This window comes from Paroedura picta, chromosome 3 (assembly GCF_049243985.1).
Source record: "Paroedura picta isolate Pp20150507F chromosome 3, Ppicta_v3.0, whole genome shotgun sequence".
Classification (NCBI taxonomy): Eukaryota; Metazoa; Chordata; class Lepidosauria; order Squamata; family Gekkonidae; genus Paroedura; species Paroedura picta.
The window spans coordinates 89385922-89405178 of record NC_135371.1 but is presented as its reverse complement, the minus strand read 5'-3'; the positions used below and the strand labels follow the sequence as shown (position 1 = coordinate 89405178).

The window sequence follows — 19257 nt, the reverse complement described above, 5'->3', positions numbered from 1 at the left end:
AGAGGGCATCGGGAAGTAGCAAAGCGAAGGAGGGAAGGTGGGTAGCTGGAGCAGAGTTGTGTTTGGTAGGTAGTAGTTTGGCACCTTCATAATGCAGGAGGAGCAGCCTTGATAGCACTGCCTTCTTGTGCCCCCTCGTAAAGACACCAAATCTTCCCCCCACCCCCACAGCAGCATTTAGGAAACCACAGCCCTCCAAGTGAACCACCACACAAGTTATCCCTGTGTGTGAGAAATAGTGCTTGGGATGGGGGGAAATGTAATCATTTTCTGTGCCTTTTCTGATCTGCTATGGCTCCCTTCCCTGATGCTGCTAGTGATCCTGTCTGGGAAAACATACAGATAAGCAGCATGGTGTATATACTTATTTCCTTAGTGTCAGTAATAGCAAGTAGAGTTCTCTCCCAGTGTAAAGAAGCATTCCATATTTGTTACATTTGGGTCCTGGCTTTTCTTTCAAGAGCCCAGAGATTCTTCTGAGGCCTCTCATCCAAGGCTTACCTACTGTTAGACTCCGTTGGCTTTAGAGAGAGAACTCTGTCAGTACTTGCCAAGGTTTATGGGAAAAGTTTGTCTTATTAAAGATTATGCCTCAGGGATCAAAGAAGAAGACGTTTTGGTTTTTATACTCCACATTTCACTACCTGAAGGAGTCTCAAAACCTTCCATTCTTCAACCCACAATAGACACCCTGTGAGGTAGGTGAGGCTGAAAGAGCTCTGAGAGAAACTGCTCTGTGAGAACAGCTCTAACACAACTGTAACTAGCTCAAGATCACCCCGTTGGCTGCATGTGGAGGCTCTTAATGTGAAGGCATGTTACATGTCATAGTTCCTATATGAGCCAAAGACAGATGTGTGTGAATGAAAGACTTTGTAGTATGTGGGTAATCCCTCAGTGAGCTGCTAAAGGGCCACAACAGTCTATTTTCCATTTGTTTTGTGGCAATAAAATTATCACTCTTTTCCCTATAGAATGATAGTTCAATGCTATGATTGTGGGAGTTAGCAGGACAATGGAGGGATGTAGTAAATGTGTGGTTGGCCATCAGCTAGAAGAGAGATGATCACCAAAATAAATTTTTTCTCTTCATAGATTATTAGAAAGACCTTCAGCTAAATTAAGTAAGGCGAGAATGGTGTTAGTGAAATACATTCTATTATAAAACTGAGCTATTTTTAAAAAATTCTTCTGAGAATTATCTGAGTGATACATCAAGACTAGCCCCACTGTAAATGATAAGTTTTCCATCTGCAAGATGTCTTTACTCATGTAGAACCTCTCTGGTATGGGTGCAGAGGCAGATTTTGTTTTCTACAGGCTGTATTTTAAGAGGAAAGCATAGTATAATTGACTTTTTCCATATTGTTTTTTTTGTATTTTCCAAGAGTTTCTCTTAAGGTGTTTTTAATTATGTTGCTGTAAGTCAAGGTGTCCTGATCTTGTTTTGTGTTCCAGATCACACTGTGCCTGCAGATAGAAACTTGCTCCTGGATCACATTGTTAAAGAACAGCTTTCTTCTAAATACCTCTATCATGGACAGAAGCTGGAAACACTGAGTGGCAAGAAGCTGCGAGTATTTGCCTACCGCAACGTATGTTTCCATCGAAGCATCTCATTCTTTATTTATTTGGCTTCTTTGCCATCTTTCTTCCACTGTGAAACAGAGCAGCATAGGTGGGCACTTCAGAAGGCTCCCTGCTCAGGTGCTAATGAGCTGCAGACCTGCTTAGTTAGCGTCCACAAGGTAGCTACATCATGTATCTGAACCATTGCCTGAAGCTCTCAAAGAACAAATATAGTTAAACTCTGTAGGAATATCAACATGAAGTTTTGTACCTCAGTAATCTGTCTGTCCAATTGCATTTCTAGTCTAGCCTTCCTAAGAATCCACGGCAAGATAATAGTGACAATAATAGTTACTGGGTTACAATAAGAGTTATTATGTATATCCTTAATAAGGTGACTCACAAAGATTTTTTTAAATCCTTACAATAACCTTATATGGAAGGGTAAGTGCAAGATGTCTAAGTGAACTTCATGGTGGAACAAGAATTTTAATCCATGTCTCTGCCATGAATAATCTTAAATTTCTGACTCAAAGTGGATCTTTGTCAAGCAACATAGAAAGCAATGGGTCATATTATTTATTTATTTATTTTACATTTATATGCCACACTCCCCTGAGGTTCAGGGCGGTTTACATAGAATTTAACGGAACAGGAACAATACAGAAAACCAGTGGCTATAAATAATAGTAATAGTAAACAGATATTAATAAACAGTAATATAGTAGAACAATGGAACAGTAGTGAACAGTAATTCAACTGCAGCATACTGATGGCCCCATGGCTGAACAGTTCAGGTGATGATTTGCATGGGATGGAGGTTCAGGGGCCCAGAGGATAATCTGTTGGCCTTGATGGCAGTGTTACTATATGGGTAGACAATCCAGGTTCAGATGCTTTCAGGTAACACTAATTTGTCCCTTATCTGCTCTGTCTTTCTCATGGGAGCAACCAATTAGAATATTTTATAGCCACACTGTAACTAAAATTCAGTTTCTCTTGCAGAATCTCTGCATAGAAAATGCCTGCATTGCAGCCCATGACAAAAGAGGAAGATTTGGCACCTTGTTCACTGTGGATAAGATTTTGACTCCTCCTGTAGGAACTGTTATGGATGTCCTCAAAGCAGATGATCGGTTCAGGTAATTTTTTTTTTTACCATTTCCCCCCTCCCCCAAAAGCCACTTTGGACCGTCAAAGCACTGATGCCACAAAAGCACATACAGATTTTCCCCACCTTCCAGTGCTGCATAAATTGCAACTTATAACAGAAATTCTGAGATCCCTGTGAAGTACATCAGTATTATAGAGGCTAAAAGTTGAATCCCTTTTCTCCAGTTGAATCCCTTTTCTCTCATAGTCTTGTGCAATTCATTACCCGGGACATAGTGATGGCTGTGAATATGTATGGCTTCAGACATATTTATGGAAATCAGGTCCATCTATGGCTACTAGTTAGCTGTAGTTGTTTAAAGTAACCTCCTTCAGAAGCAGCAGACCTCTGAATGCAAGTGTTGGGGATAACATCAGGGTGAAGTCTTGGCTTCTACACTGTGTTTGTAGGCCCTCCAGCAGTTGGATCCATCAGGGTTTTTGTTATGTTCTGTGTCATAGAGAAAAATATCAGAAGTTGTGTTGGGTATACGCTGTAAAATTCTGGCTCTATGCGTATTGCTGGAGAGAGTTCACTGCCTTCCTGCTTCACCTTCACTCCATAATGGATTTGGCAGAAGCCTTTTAAATGAATTCTGGACTTTCATATGAAATCCGTCTTGTAGCATTAAGCCTAACTTATTGTAATATTGAGTCAAAATACTTTCATGTTGGGGGCAGGGGGAAACATGTCCTTTAATGACTGGATTAGAACTGAGAATAAAAGGAGGATTTTTTCTCACACCCATTCAAGAAAATCAATGAATCAAAGATTGCTCCTACGATTTAACTAGGCATCAAATTTCCTATAATTATTTACTTTATCTTCACCAGGAACGAATGCAAGTTAGTGGGTCAATGTCCATTCCATTTTACAATTGAGGAAGTCCTGCGTAGAGGTGGTTGGTGTAGGTGTTGAATCTGGGAGACCCGAATTCTGACTCTGTCAGGGAAACTTTCTAGATCACCTTGGACAAGTCACACTGTCTTGGCCTGTCCTATCTCACAGAATTATTATGATTATGATGAGATGATGGAGGAAAATAAAGCAATGCAAGCCATTTGGGGGAAAAGGCAGACTAGGAAGGAAGGAATTGTGCTGAAAAGCTTTCCCTGAATAGAGCTGCATCCTCAAACAAAAGCAGTTGAAAAATATGAATGCTCAGAAGGTTCATGTACACATTGGAGCACACATGAAGTTTTAGACTGGAGAGTTCTATACTACCTTGAGACATTTTTATAAGTTCTTGAAAAATCCTTTACTTGTGCATAATTGCCCTCCTCCCCCGCCCCCCAAAAGAAAGTTGGGTGTAGATTTGAGCAAATTATACTTATAAAAGGTGTATGTGTTTGTGTCTTTTTACGCATGTTTTACAGTACCTTAGTGGCTGCGATCCAGTCTGCAGGCCTCACAGAAACCCTGAACAGGCCACGATCCTTCACAGTATTTGCACCAACAAATGAAGCTTTCCGTGCCATGCCACAGGGAGAGCTGAACAAACTTATGGGTAAATATCCATTGATCTTATTGGCCATGTATGGTATTTAGTTGTACCGAGGTACTGACTCCTTAAATGGGTTTCATGCACTTAGTTCACAGTGAGACAAATCAATTGCAGCAATTCAGTTCTGCATGGATGCCATCATGAAAAGAACACAAAAATGTTACCATCGTCACTGCTTCTAATGTTTAACAGTCCTGTTGATGGACTGAGTACGACATTTACTTTATTTGTGATACTTATGGACCAAGTCTTTGCCCAACAGTGGCATCCAAAAACGCTAGTGAACAAATGCATACAACACAACACCTAACAACTCTTGAAACGTTCTAGGAAATGATGTTTTCCTCCATTGAGAGTTAGAGAAAGTGGATGAAGGGCAACTATTTGTTGAATAAAGATGCTGAAAAATTCATATATACATATTTACCAGTGTGCATGTGGTTAATACTGCAAGTGAGAGAGAAGTAATAGACAGCAATATCTGTATGTCAGTTGGGCTAGTACAGGTAAAGACCAAGTAGTCATAAGAACAGTCACCTGAAAAAGCACCATCTTGATGCTCCGTATGGCATAGGTATGTGGTCATGTTCAACCATCTTTCATATACATTCTCCTGAGCTGGAATACAGTTGTGTCTTAGAAAGAATATGAGTTGGTTGATAACAGTAGCATTTCATTGTCTAAAGGCTGACCAATCTGTGACATCAAAATGCAGTACTTGCTTCTGGGAGTTACTTTTTTGTGTTCGTTGTGCAGCAGTCTGCACATTTGTTCTATTGTTTAATGCACAAAGACTTCATAAGTGATTTGCAGCTACCATAAGCAGCTGTGGAACTGAAATGTCCCAGATGTAAACAGTTGAAATGTTGTTGAACTTCATAAGCAAAATATTTAGCTTATGGTTGTAGAAACAGTGAATCACAGTTGGTGGGAATCTATAGCAGGCTTATGTAAGAGGCAGTGTGTGTGTGTGTGTGTGTGTGTGTGTGTGTGTGTGTATGTGTGTGAGAAAGAAGAAGTGGCTGCGTCTCCTTATTTAATCAGTTTTATTTCTTGACACTTAATGTAGCAGATATTCCACAAATCATAAAATTTAATTATTGTGCCATAAACGAGCATGGGGATTGAAAGTTTGCTAGATTCTGGGATGGTCTTTGCAATATATGAAAGTTGGCTTCTGTTTGGCCTATTATGCACGGCCGCTGAAACGGTGGCATGGAGAACGAGGAGGAGGAAGAAGCGAAGCAAACCGATTATGCACGGGACGGAACACAACGGCGGCAAAACCCAGAGTATCCAATTATGTATGCAGATACTCCAGAGTCGCTTCTGGTTTTGCCCTGGTCCCAGGAAGCTCCACTTTGGCCCATTATGCACGGAGTGGAAAGTCTGCATTCGGGGTGGAATGGTGGCAGCTAAAATCACCAATTATGCACGCTGCAGGCGGCAACCGGGTGCAGAGTCAACTTATGCCGCCGAAAAAGCCACATTAGTGAGATGCGGAAGAAAGTGGAGCTTCTTGGGACCAGGGTGCAACCAGAAGCGGCTCCGGAGTATCTGCGTGCATAATCGGATACTCTGGGTTTTGCCGCCGTTATGTTCTGTCCCGTGCATAATCGGTTTGCTTCGCTTCTTCCTCCTCCTCGTTCTCCATGCCACCGTTTCAGTGGCCGTGCATAATAGGTCTTTCTTCCGCATCTCGCTAATGTGGCTTTTTCGGCGGCATACGTTGACTCTGCACCCGGTTGCCGCCTGCAGCGTGCATAATTGGTGATTTTAGCCGCCGCCATTCCACCCCGAATGCAGACTTTCCACTCCGTGCATAATGGGCCTTTCTAATGACAGGAATCCTACTGAACTGACTGTGTGTCTTAAATGTTGTGTTTACTACCAATTTAAGTGGGGCTTAGATCCATGCAATAGCTATCATTCAAGTTCAGTTGCACCCTGCTGTCAGTTAGAGAAAGTTAAGATTTGTAAATACATGCATGGTCTGTCTTCAAGAATGGGAGACCCCAGCTGAGTGAATGGCATATGAAACTGGCCAATGACTTGATTACTGATTCCTCCAAATGATTTTTAAGTAACAACTACAGGATATCACCATATGCGATGCTTCAAGTGATGTAAATGCATCAGTGCCTAAATGTACATAACTGACAATGAGGCAGTTCAAGTTTCCACTTGCAGTTGAGCTAGAATAAATGGCTTTTTTTTTCCTTTGTGAAATCTGGAATCAAGTGTTTGATTACAAGGCTATACTAACAGTGATGTTCGGTTAACAAATTCCATAGGCAGTGGGAGAGGAGCCCGAGCAGGAATCATGCACACTGGATCACTCCCACCTCTGCATGTTCATTTAACCTTGTGCACTGAGCAAAAATGTGGCCCATAAAATTTCTGTTTGCTGAGATCACTTGTATTTGAACTTCAAATGCTAAATGAAAGAATGTCTGATACAGCCGGTGCTATTTATTTCTCAGAATCATAGTCCTTCAGCTAAATGTAATCTCTCAACAGTCGTGAGTCAAGCGGCAGTCGATTAGCTGGAAGGAACACTTATTGGCATCCAAATGAATCTGGGAATCAGCACTGTAGAGAAATAAGAATGTAATGGCTTCCATGGATCAGCTGTGTGCTTTTAGTGGGACAGGAAAGCGTTTTGCATTCCCCCCCCCTGTCCAAACCACTGAACTCCCTGCCCAAGGTTGCAGTTTGGTGTTTTCATTTCTTTCTAAGGTATCATGAAACATGGGAAAGAAACTATAAACATTCATGCATGCTTGTTGACTTTTCTTCCCCAGGTAATGCTAAAGAACTCGCCAACATTCTGAAGTACCACATAGGGGATGAAATATTGGTTAGTGGAGCGGTTGGCGCTGTTGTACGGCTGAAGTCTCTGCAGGGTGATAAACTTGAAGTCAGCACTGTAAGCCCTTATTTTTTGTTGTTTTTATTTCATGCTCAGCCACTCTATTCTAATGCACTTTCAAGAGCAGCTTCCAAGTTTACATCCCTTCCACTCAAAGGTCCCAACTGACTGAACATTGCCATACGGAGCCGGAGGAATCTTCAAACACTGAGCTCCCACATCGGGAGCAATCTGTTTTCCATCCCAGATGGCTGATACAAGACATTACAGAGCTGATCTTCCACAAATACCTTGAAAAGTGGACAGACTTTTTATTGTTAAATAGCTTATTTTGATTTTTACTTGTTTCCCTTCCTGCTGGTCTCATGATAGCAGGAATGTATTTCAGCACAGTAGAAAAAGAACACAGCTATTCTTAATACTGAGTAGCAAATAAAATATTGGTCTCCTGAAATTGTGCTGGGGGCAGGAAGAGAAGGTTAGGAGCAGGCTCCTAGCCTAAGCTCCTCACCTGGTTTATCTTGTAGGGTAATCCCCAGCTCCAAATTCCACTTCATAGCAGGCTCTTCTTGGCTCATTCATTGATTTCCCTTGGTAGTAGAGGTCTTATGGGGTGTTCTGCTGAAAAATAAACATGAGCACAACAACTTATTCTTGCCGTTTTCTTTGAGCGAGAACAAATCAAGGAATGCAGAGGCAGGCAGGATCAATAATACCAGTGGGTGTAGTTAGGAAACTGCTAACCTTACTCTCCCCCCCACTTATCCTGGGCCCTAAAACACATTTGCATGTGATCTGGCCAAATCTCTCTCCTTCTGTCTTTCTTCTTCATTTAAACCCCACCTTTCTCCACAGTGGGGACCCAAAGCAGCTTACACAGTTGTGTCTTCTTCGTCTTCACCAGCCCCGTGAAGCAAGTTAGGCTGGGAGTGTGTGAACTGCCCAGCGTGGATTTGAATCTGCATGTCCCAGATCTTAATACTGCACTCCAGCGACTCTTTCCAATATTCACAGATTCAGAACACACTGTTGACTGTCATAATCTAATGCTTTCTAGTTGTTGGTGTGGCGGTTGTCTAGAGTAGCGATCCCCAACCTGTGGGCTGCGGACCACATGTGGTCCTTCGACTAATTGGAGGTGGGCTCCGAAGGACGCCTTCTCTCCCCCCCCCCGGCCCTTTATTTCATCCACCCCAGCCCTTTACAACACACTTCATTTTTGTGTCGTATCTGTATCTTATTTTGAAGGGATGTTTAAACATTACCATAGCGATCAGAGAGCGTTAGGGCAGTGGTTGAGAGTAGAGGAGTAAACTCTCCCCCCCCACCGGGCCTCAGTAAAAGGCGTTGAGTGGTCCCCAGTGAGTGGTCCCCGGCGTTGAGTGGTCCCCGGTGATAAAAAGGTTGGGGACCACTGGTCTGGAGGTTTATGGAAGAGTTCATAAAACTGCTACCCGTAAAGGATAGATGAGTGGTAGATATTTGTATCTTCTATGATGTTTCTTGTTTTTTCTGTTTTTCTTGTTCCCTAATTTATTCCTACTTTTTCTTCTTTTTGTTAACTTCAGAAAAGCCATGTAATAAATGTCAACAAGGAGCCTGTTGCAGAGGCAGACATTATGGCCACTAATGGTGTGATTTATGCTGTGAATACAGTTTTGCAGCCACCAGGTAGGTAACATTGGATTCTGCCTAAAAGACAGTGAGTGTTTATCCTCCTCAATTGGAAGTTCATTTCCTGTGCAGAGGGAAATAAGCAGGGAACTCTTACTTTCCTGAGAAACACCACAGTTTCAGTCTCCAAATTCCTCATTGATTCCAGTGGGACAGGCATGCAGCATTAGAACTCTTTGGCTGAATTTTCAGAGATGAGACTTGGAAATGTAATGTATACCTGTTGAGGAAATGTTGGGGGAGGGAGAAGGGAAGTGATTATACAATACCATGAATTATTATTTCCTTTGTCAGTAATTCTGTATGAATAAGGCCCATTATGCACGGCCGACTAAATGGTGATTTCGGGTCACATGGAAAACGTGGAGGGGGAAGAAGCAAAGCAAGCTCCTTATGAACGGGATGGGACGCAACGTCAGCAAAACCCAGAGTAACCGATTATGCACGCGGCGACCCCAGCACTGCTTCTGGTTGCGCCCCGGTCACCCGGAAACTGCGCTTTCTTCCGCGTTTCACTAACGCGGCTTTTTCGGCGGCATGCACCAAATCTGCGGCCAGTTGCAGCCGGCTCCATGCGTTATCGGTAATTTTAGTCACCGCCATTCCATCCCGAATGTGCGCTATCCCCCCGTGCATAATGGGCTAGAGAGATATTTTGTGGATGCTCCCTGGGTGAATTCCAGGGACTTGCTTATGTGTGTGAAGGAGACTGCATAGAAATAGAATGTGCAGAGACTCCCTGGAAACCGTAGTTCTGCAATTGCAGTCCCTTGTCATGACTTTAAAGTAAAGAAGACCACTTTGGGGTTAATAATTTGGAGGTCCTGAGTGTGGTTGGTATGACCTATTTCATATATGCAGTAGCCTATGTGGACTTTATACCATGTCTGCATACAGAAGAGCATCAGCCTGTTTTATGGAGTTCCAATTTATATGCTCAAAATCTACCCAAATCTTCTGGTAAACCTTTAACATACTGCATAGAATTCTGTCCATCTTGTAGCACTTAGAATGGTTAAGACTAGGGGTGTGCAAACAAGCAAACAAACCAAAAGACTACCCAGTACTTATTTGGGTTTGGTTTTTTGAACCCAAAATATATTGGTATTTCCCAATATTCTCAAATCCCAATACAGGTATTGTAATCAGATTTGGTTGATATTAGAGAATCCCAAAATATTTTTGCTCCATTATACCCTATGGGGAACATTACAGTCAATGGTCCCCATACGGTATAATAGATAATTGATCTGAGAGTATCTGGGGCCTGGGGGGGGGCTGTTTTTGAGATAGAGACACCAAATTAGCAGCAATTCTGCTAGTGTCTCCTCAAAAAACACTTCCAGGTTTAAAAAGATTAGACCAGCAGTCCAATTCTTGGGTTCCTGAAACAGTTCCCCCATCCTCCATTTCCTTCAGTGGGAGGGGGGGCAATGTTTTAAAAGAAATGTGGCTTTTGCAAGTCACAAATAAACTCTGAAGATGTTTAACGGGCTTACTTTCCCTTTAAATACCTTCTGTAAGCAGTGAGTTCACCTGGAATGTATTTAAAGGGACTGTATTCTCCTTAAATGCCCTTTAAATTCAACTATCCAGCCATCCCAAAAAATCCCAGACTTTGCCAGGCAGTGGGACATCAAATAGCCAAAATGTAGACGTGATCTATATCTATCTTAAATAGCTAGAAAAACCCAACAAGGTATTTTTAAACTATTTTGGGGGCTCAGATATTCTGAATGTATGCCCCTAGTTGTACATTCTATGTTTAGTCCAGGAGCCTCAAACTCAAATCTGCGAGGCATCCCAAATACCAGATCCTGTGTGGCCACATCCTTCACTCTGCACCAAAAAATTCATCATAGGGAGTGCAGTAGTCAACGAGTATATAGCATCTAAATGTAACAGTAGGGTGCTTAAAAGAATAAAATTAACTTAGTGTAAAAAGATGCGAAAGAGAGCCCTCATAATCCTGTTCTGTTCATCTGGTCTGTTGTTGAGGCAAGCAGGGAAGAAGTGTGTTCAAAGGAGCAGGTAGTCTCCAATTTGTTGAAAGAAACACAACCCCAAGAAGAAAAGGCAAACAATGCTGCTTCTCAGATAAAAGAAGAAACACTGAAAAAACAGTAAATCTCAAAGCACCCCCAAAGCCCACCCCACCCCACCCATAGAAACCAAAAGAATAGTTTGGAAGAAGTGATTAGGAAAAGAAGGGGAAAAAATATCAGAATCCCTGTCAAACCATTGATGTCCTATAAGTTGCCAGAGTAAGCTTTCAAGATATTTGCAGAAGGCAATGGTTAGCTGGGAGCAATTAGCTCACTTGCAAAGAGCTTAGGTTGTAAATGCAATGCTGCGATTGGCTGGCTGGGGCAGGCTGTTAATCAGTTACCTGCGTATAAGCCGGGGAGGCCTTTTAAGTGCTAAAATCTGTGCTGGAAAACTCAGTTTATATGTGAGTATATAAGGTAACTATCTCGCTAGCTGCAGTCATTCTTTTGATCATCAACTGTTCTGGAGATAATCAGGGAGGAAGTTAACTTAAAATGTAGGATATTCTTCATGTAGGCTACGCACTGCAGATCTTGCATATTCCAACACAAACTGCCCTTGATACTGAGAGGTTCCTGATACAGACTGGGGCTAGTTAGAAAGATTAAGCCATTACCCTGCATCAGTTTTCAGCCTGAACAGCATCTGCTGTTTAAGCCAGTTTAAGGTAGGGAGTCTTACGCCCCATCCTCCATGCCATGGTCCTAACCTTAAAAGAAAAAGAAGGCTTAGGACTTGTGGAACACTCTTTTGATATAGCCTCTACTCAATTACTGGGAGAAGAAAATATTTGTGTTTCCTTAATGGTGGTTTGAATTGTGTCCCTTAGCTTTTAGACATAATGAAAGAGGAGATGAGCCTGCAGATCCTGCACTGGAAATCTTCAAGCATGCTTCTGCGACATCCAAGGTAAATGCAATGCTCAGCCAACATTTAGGGATGCTTCCAAAAGAAGTGGCCTTATATCATGTTATAATGCTGGTCTACTCTGACTGGTAGCAGCTCTGTGATATCTCAGGAAGGAGACTGGTTTCTGCCTTCCTGAGATCCTTTAACTGGGAATGCCAGTAATTGAACATGATATCTTCTGCATGCAAAGTGTCTACGCTACTCTTGAGCCACCTGGATTGGATTACAAGTAGGCTTGTTCACCAGGGGCCCAATCCGGCCCAATTTGGCTTCAGCGCCCATTAAAGTAAATGGCACCATTGACTTTAATGGTGATTCCTGCATTTCTTTCTTTCCCCGGGGCCTAGGACAGGTATGGGTTTCAGGTACAGCCTCCAAACTTTCAGGGTAGCTCCGGGAAGCTCTCCCCTGACCCCCCTCCGAATTTCACAATGATTGGACCACGGATTCACTTCCAGGGGTTCCGAAAGAGGGTTCCCTATCTCTCCATTCTATCCAATGGAGAGTCTGTCCCTGAAAGTATGGAGGCTGTACCTGAAACCCCCACCCCCCTAGGCCCCGGGAAAGGTGGAAACACTGGAATTCCCATTGAATTCAATGGCACCATTGGCTTTGATGGGCACCAAATCCAGATAGGGCCCCTGGTGCACAAGCCTAATTACAAGGCAACATAAATCCTGTATTCAAATTAAAATAACATCTCCTCAGTTGGTTATGTTCTATGCACTAAGAGGGGGAGAGCACTAGTGAGCTCAAGACATGTTCTTAATCTCATGATAAATATGCATAAAAGATGCTTCTATTTTTGTTTTAATTGCTGTATACACTACGTAAGTGTTGGGGAGGTTAAATGATGCAAATTTAACTTTTCTTTTTCATTTGCAGATTTCTCAAAGGAGTGCTCGGTTGGGTAAGTAAGGTGGACAGGATTCTGGATTCCTAATTATATATTACCTTGTAGGCATTCTGTGGGTACATGCTGTATTGCATACTACCCTGCCTCCATACTGGCTTAAAATACTGTAGAACAGTGGTCCGCAAGCTTCTGCTTGCTGCGGACCGCTGCGGAGTGGTGAGCGGAGAGGGTGGCCCAGGGGCCCGCGCACGCGTGGCAGCCCCAGCGCAAACGCACGTGCGCGGACTGCCGCGTACGCGTGTTTGCGCGGCAGTCCGCGAATGCGCGTTTGCACCACCGCCATGTTGGCGGCCGTGGCTTCCCCTCCCGGCCCCTCCGGGCCGCGAGCTAAAGCGGCCAATTAGCTTGCGGCTCGGCAAGCTTCTCTTCCCTCCTCTCCCGAAGTGAGAAGCTTGCCGGGCCACAAGCTAATTGGCTGCTTTGGCGGCCGATTTGCTCGCAGCCTGGCAAGCTTCTCGCTTCGGTGGGGGAGGGAAGACGGAGCCGCGGCCCGGCGCCGAGGCCTTCGCAGCCCGGCTGGGGACCACTGCTGTAGAAAATAGCTTGAATTAATTTTAGCTGATGAGCATCATTTTTAACCATATTCAGATTACCAGAACTTCACAGCTAACCTCCTTTTCTCCAGTACGGCTGGCCACTAGTTAAGTTAACATACAGCAAGGTTGCAGGGAGGGTATGGCTTGTAGCTATTACCCAGGGAACACATGTTGTCTAAACATATTCCTTTCCTACCCAAATATGTACTTTCCTACTTCGTCGTCTCATCCACTTCTTCAAATATTGTTAAGGTCGATGAAAACGGCTCTCTGTTGTTGCTCTTGAGTGTAGTCCTGGCATGAATATCAAAGTGGTTTTGATCTGTCAACTATGCAGATATAAATAGAATACATTGTCCAGGTTTCAAAATATTTATTTTTCACAGTTTATGGAAGCAGATATAGTTTTGAGTTCCTTTCCCCCACCCCCACTCCCTTTTTCCTGTCCATGTATAGTCCATCGTTTGCCAGGTGTTCAGCCAGGGCTTGTTAAGCAATCCAAGCCCACTAGAATCAACCTGTTGTCCTCCAGATGTTCATGGACTACAGTTGTAGTCCATGGATATCTGGAGGACCACAGGTTGACTACCCTTGCACTAGATTGCTAAAGTCCCTGATGTTAGCAGCAGCCCTCCTAAACTGCAGTAGCCCAAACAGTAAATAAGGTATTAGTCCTTCTGCACACAAAGTCCCGTGAATTTAATCAGTTACTGTATTTGCAATATGAATACCCATATTATATGATTGTCCACTGACTACCAGTAGCAGAAGGTTTCATGTCATGGTTCTCTCTCAGGATTCTTTCTTCTGCCTGCTAGGGCTTAAAGCCTTAGGCTACACATGCAACAACAAAGTGAAGTGGAAGAATCCTGACTGGAAGAGTGGACTGTGCTACTGGAGACGATAGCTGGCACATGCCATTTCTGAATGCTTCCCAATCTATGAAACCCCTTGCAAGTTAAAACCATCATGGAGTGAGGCTATAGCCCAGTCTCTATATCCTGATTTCTTTCATTTCTTTCTAGCAAGGAGTTGGTTATGCAGGAGATGTGATTCCCACCCTGAACTTGTAAAATCTGAATAAAATAGTGCAGTCTGTAACATTGAGACTCTACCTGTTCCTTGCCACCTGCTGATCAGCAGCTTTAGTGTTCACCTCTGAGCCATGGTGCACAACGGGTGCACAAGGACCATTCTCTCCACTGTGAAGGGACATGCATATAGCATTCCCTGATTTGGTGCAACTTCACGAACCCATCTGAGCTCCATAGAGTTTTTGGTTATGGCTTAAAAAGTTTAATTGTTCAGTGAAGCAGGCTGTAATCACAAATTCTGTGTTGAAGCCCAATGATGTAGGCATATTCTGAAGCCTGTTTAGATCAACTCAAACTTCATCAAACTCTGATCAATGTTGCAGAGAACTATATGGAAACATAGAAAACCTCATTATTGATTTTAATTCAAGTAGAGGACCCGTTCTGAGTTGTAGCCTGCAAGGATCATTAAACAATTGCTTTTTTCATTGCATTTTTCCCCCTTTTTCAGCTCCTGTGTATTCCAGACTGTTAGCAAGGATGAAGCATTCAAGTTAAAGCCATTCTACATGTAAAGCACAAATAGGGATTCAGCCAGAGTTTTTTCATTGGCTTTGTTGAAAATAAGGACTTTGTTGTTCATCTGTTTTTGTTCTTTGCTTTTTTAATAAACCAAGTATTACACAAATATAATGTTTTCCAATTGAAATGACGGAGAGAAAATAAAAGCCATATATATTTAAATCATTGGTTGATAAGGGTACTTTTGTTCCCAGCTATAGCTGAGATTGGGGAGTGGGGGCGGGATTGGATATGAGCATCACCCACAAAATTATTTAGTCCTAAATTTTATGTGTGCAAGAGCAAAGAATGGCTGAAATTGAAAGACACACCTCACTTCATGTACATCATTTGCAGGTGAGTCAGGTTGTGTCTCCAGCCAATCAGTGTTGTCTAGTCTAAATTATAGCAGCTCTAAGCAAAGCCCACCCGCCCCCAACCTCCACCAAGATCCTTTTCACTGGCATTTGAACCTGGGACTCACCACGCTCTGTGCTCTGCCCTTGCGATACGAACTGTCTCCAATGGGAGGCTTTTCTAAATCGAGACTCTTCAGCTCTAACCCTGGAATTGGGAGATTCTTGGACATTCTGGACTCTTTCAAGGAAACCAAAGTTAGCTTCTGTTTTCCATAATATTCTGCCTGCGTCGCTTTGAGTTTAGTCTGATCCTGCACTTCGACATGTTCCAAGTTGGATGCAGTTCATGAACCTAAACTGAAGGCAGCGGGATAATTGCCAGCTTTCTGTAAGGAGATAGTAATAACACTTCTGTATTTCACAAGGTTTTCATTTGAAAGACACTGTATCAAGGGGCACTGAATCATTGGCTCATGTTAAGTTATGGGTAGGTAACCATCATGAACCATTTATTAGCAAAGAAACCTTGACTTGAGAAAAAGCCCAGCTTTGTGACTCTCTTCATTGTCGCCCTAAATAGAGTTAGGCTGAAGTCCATTGACATCACTGGGGAAAGGATGTGGCTGCTTAGGATGACACTGTTTTCGTGGTATTTATATGGAGGCTGCAACCCAGCCTTCCAGCTGGGGCATTATGACGGAGGGCTTTTCTTGTGGAGAAGGGGGGTTCATTTGGAACTTTCAACTCTAGATGTGTTTTGTAAACAAAGGCCAGGCATTTCAACCGAAAATCTTAGTGTCTCTTTCCAGACATGCCACCACTGCAAATAAAGCTTCATTGAGACATTTTACAGGGGCTAGATTATCTTTAGGGATGGGTGGCCTGAGGAGCTTTCGTTCTGATATGCTACCACCCTCTGCAAGTCTTTCCCTTCCCAGTATAAAGCCCTTTTGAATTTCAGGAGCTTTTCTGATGTGTTTTGTGATGTAATGTGGGAGGCTGCTGTGAAGCACATACTGAAAAGAGCTCCCTGAATTGTGGCCTGGACTCTGAATGACACTGCAAAGCACTCTCTGAGCAATGTCACTGGTGCACTTTTACAAGAACATGTGGTTTTTATTTTCTTCCCTCCTGTCCTTTGAAAATCCTCCATGCAATTCTTCATTTTAACTTTTTTTTAAAGCCTGACTTTAAATGATATTAGAGAATTTGCATTATATAAGATATGGTTTGATCAGTGTTGTCAGTTAGTTTTTGTTTACACATGTGGTTCTGACTTCAATATTTCTTCTTTGGAAAATAAAAAATGCAACTTCTCTGTAATGTGATCATAGAATTCTCCCTCATCAGAATTTCCAAATAAACAGTTCCTTTGTAATAAAACTTGGCTTTTTTTTACAATCGAAATATACCTTGTAAATATTAGAATGGTTACAACCAGTTTCATTATCTGAGAGGACTATTCATATGCTAGAACAGGGATTCCTAACCAAGGGTCTGTGGACCCCTGGGGGTCTGCAGGAGTTTTGAAGGGGGTCCACGGGGTCTCTGAAGTGGCATGCTATTGGAGGGGGGTCTGGGCTGTCTTTTCAACTACTCTTTTTTCTGGCCTAGATGAGGTAGAACTGCCATAGCAGTAGTAAAAGCAGAGGAAGGGAAATATGGGAAATAGTAGTATTACTGTAGATCCCATTCCATTAGGATAATCTACCTACTGTACCTGGATCTAAGTTCTGTTTCAGTCAAATGACTGTCTTATCATATATGTATCATATATTTGTCCTGCCCTTCCTCCAAAAGGGTCAAGTCTCAAGGCAGATTTCATACTTCTTTTATCCCCAGAGAACCCTATGAGGCAGGTTAGCCTGAGACAGAGTAACTGGGCAAAGGATACCCAGTAAGCTTCAGGGTTTAGTGCAAATTAGTCCAACACCCTAGCCAAGATACCTTTTGGGCTCTCCAGTGATTGACTGCCAATCTAAGCATTGGCTGGCTGAAATGGTAGTCAGCCAAACTCAGTTTACACATGGAGAGCTGCTTGTTTGGAAGGATGTCTGAGAAAATTACATCCACATTCAAATTTACTCTCTTGTATATACCTGTAACCTCTCTGATGCAGTTAATTTTGAAATGATCTTAATATTTTTAATGTGTAATCAATAGAAAACAAGCCCATTTGTGCATGAAATCCGATGACAAAGCCACATAGCAATATTATTTACAAAATTTATATCATGGCTAACAACTTAAAATATGCCCAATAAAATACATATAAAACCTTTAAAAAGAAACCTCATTAAAACAATTTTTAAAAGAATTAAAATACACATTAAAAGGTCAAAATATAAAACATTGGTTAGGAGGGGGGAATGATTGTGGGAATGCCAAACAAAACAAAGGTCTTGGTTAACCTGCTGGTTGGAGATGGCATTAGAAGTGGCCCAGAAAATCTCCCCTGGGAAAGAGATCTAGAGCTTTTGTAGCAAGATTCAGAAGACTTCTACCAGGTTGCTACTCAGCTCAGAAGTCAGGGGTACTTGAAGCAGAACCTCCAAAGATGGTTGGGCAGGTTCAGAAGGGATAAGGCAGTCCTTCAGATATATTGGCCCCAAAACATAAAATGTTTAGAAGGTTAAGGCCACCTTACTGTACCACTTCAGATGGTGAATCTGCTTGAATTGGCTGAGGCATGCAAGCTATGGATGAAGACTAGACCAGCATTTCTCAACTTGTTTACTGTTGATAAACCTCTGAAACATTCTTCACGCTTTGAGAAACTCCAGAAGTGGCATGATCATGTAGAATATGGTTGGGAAACAGCTGTGTACACGCCCACCAGGGGCTACTCCTATTCCCACCACCTCCTAGCCCATCATTGGCCATTGGGGAAGGGTCAGGTCAACATGGCCATATATGATCATATCATCCAATAAATGTTTAACAATTAAAAAAAAACATCTTAAACCGCTCCTGCGGAGTGGTATAAATAAAATGCTAATGGATAAAGGGGAGGAGAAAGAGTGGCCCCTGTCCATGATAAAAACTCAGAGGGGTGAATCAGGAGCCTCCGAGTGGCACTCAAGGGCCAAGTGGCCAATGGTGAGCCACGTGCAGCTGAGCGCTCCGGCGAGTCAGCCATCTGCAGAGTCAGCCGTTCTCGCCTCTGCGCTCCCACCAAGGTAAGTCCTGGCCGCCGTCGAAGACGCGGCAGCCCTGCTTCTTTCCCATCGGCCACCTAGGAACCTTGCCCGGGGAGTGAGGGGGCCGGCCGGGGAGGGGGGTGGCACCACAGGCCCACACCCCAGGAAAGAAGCAGGGCCGCCCAGCTATGGGGCTTGCCTGGGGAGGGGCTAGCCACAAGCCAGCAGGCCCACCGCATCCACGCACCACCCCTGCTCTTTGGCAGCAGCTAATGCGGCCGCCTGGCCCCACTAGGCCGCGGGTGCCTGTGTGCCTGCCACCAACACAGCCCTTCATGCCGCGCTGCCACCTGTCACTGCGCCCACCCGCCCACCCACCCTTCTCCCCGGCCCGATGACGGCCCGCGCTCAGGCACTTACCCCCGGAGGGGCCTAGCCGCAACCCGCCAGCCGTGGCGTGTCATCGCTGTGCCCCTGCTCTGCCGTCATGCCCCCGCTCTGCCGCCGCCGCTGACGCTGCCCCCACCCGCGCAGCCTTCTCCCCCGGCCTACACATGCCCATTTTTTACTAGTATTTGAAACCCTTCCAGAACCATCAAAATACCCCAAGGCTTTGCAAATCCTTGGTTGAGAAAGCCTGCTTTAGACTATTATTTAAAATGTTGGTGCTTCTAGGATATCCTGCAGCAATAAATAAAATAAGGATAAGATGGGATTGTGAAACCACAGGTATTATTTTGTGGACGAAGCAAAACAGCAAGGGAAGCATGAAAGATTTATTTGGTTGATTTCTCTGACGATACTGCATTTCTTATGGGTATTTTTTGTGCAACATCATACCGCTTTTAAATGTAGAGGCCGTTTTTAAAATTCTGCTTTCCAGCATGTACAGGAATTAGAGGCAAATAAATATTTCCAGATCTAAATTCTATAGAATTAGATAATCAAATCACTTGTTTGTTTGTTTTTGGTCTTGTCAAG

The 19257-nt window shown here is 43.3% G+C and overlaps 1 protein-coding gene across 1 annotated transcript in view; it reads left to right on the top strand.

Annotated features, from left to right (window-relative positions):
* Window positions 1-16519, top strand: part of TGFBI (transforming growth factor beta induced) — a 46311-nt gene extending 29792 nt beyond the window's left edge. Inside the window, exons 10-17 of the mRNA XM_077326766.1 lie at window positions 1459-1595; window positions 2575-2711; window positions 4099-4229; window positions 7031-7155; window positions 8667-8769; window positions 11651-11730; window positions 12616-12640; window positions 14728-16519. Coding sequence (XP_077182881.1) covers window positions 1459-1595; window positions 2575-2711; window positions 4099-4229; window positions 7031-7155; window positions 8667-8769; window positions 11651-11730; window positions 12616-12640; window positions 14728-14774 — 785 coding nt within the window. The 3' untranslated portion in view covers window positions 14775-16519. The remainder of the gene's footprint in view (window positions 1-1458; window positions 1596-2574; window positions 2712-4098; window positions 4230-7030; window positions 7156-8666; window positions 8770-11650; window positions 11731-12615; window positions 12641-14727) is intronic.
* Window positions 16520-19257: the final 2738 nt, after the last annotated feature.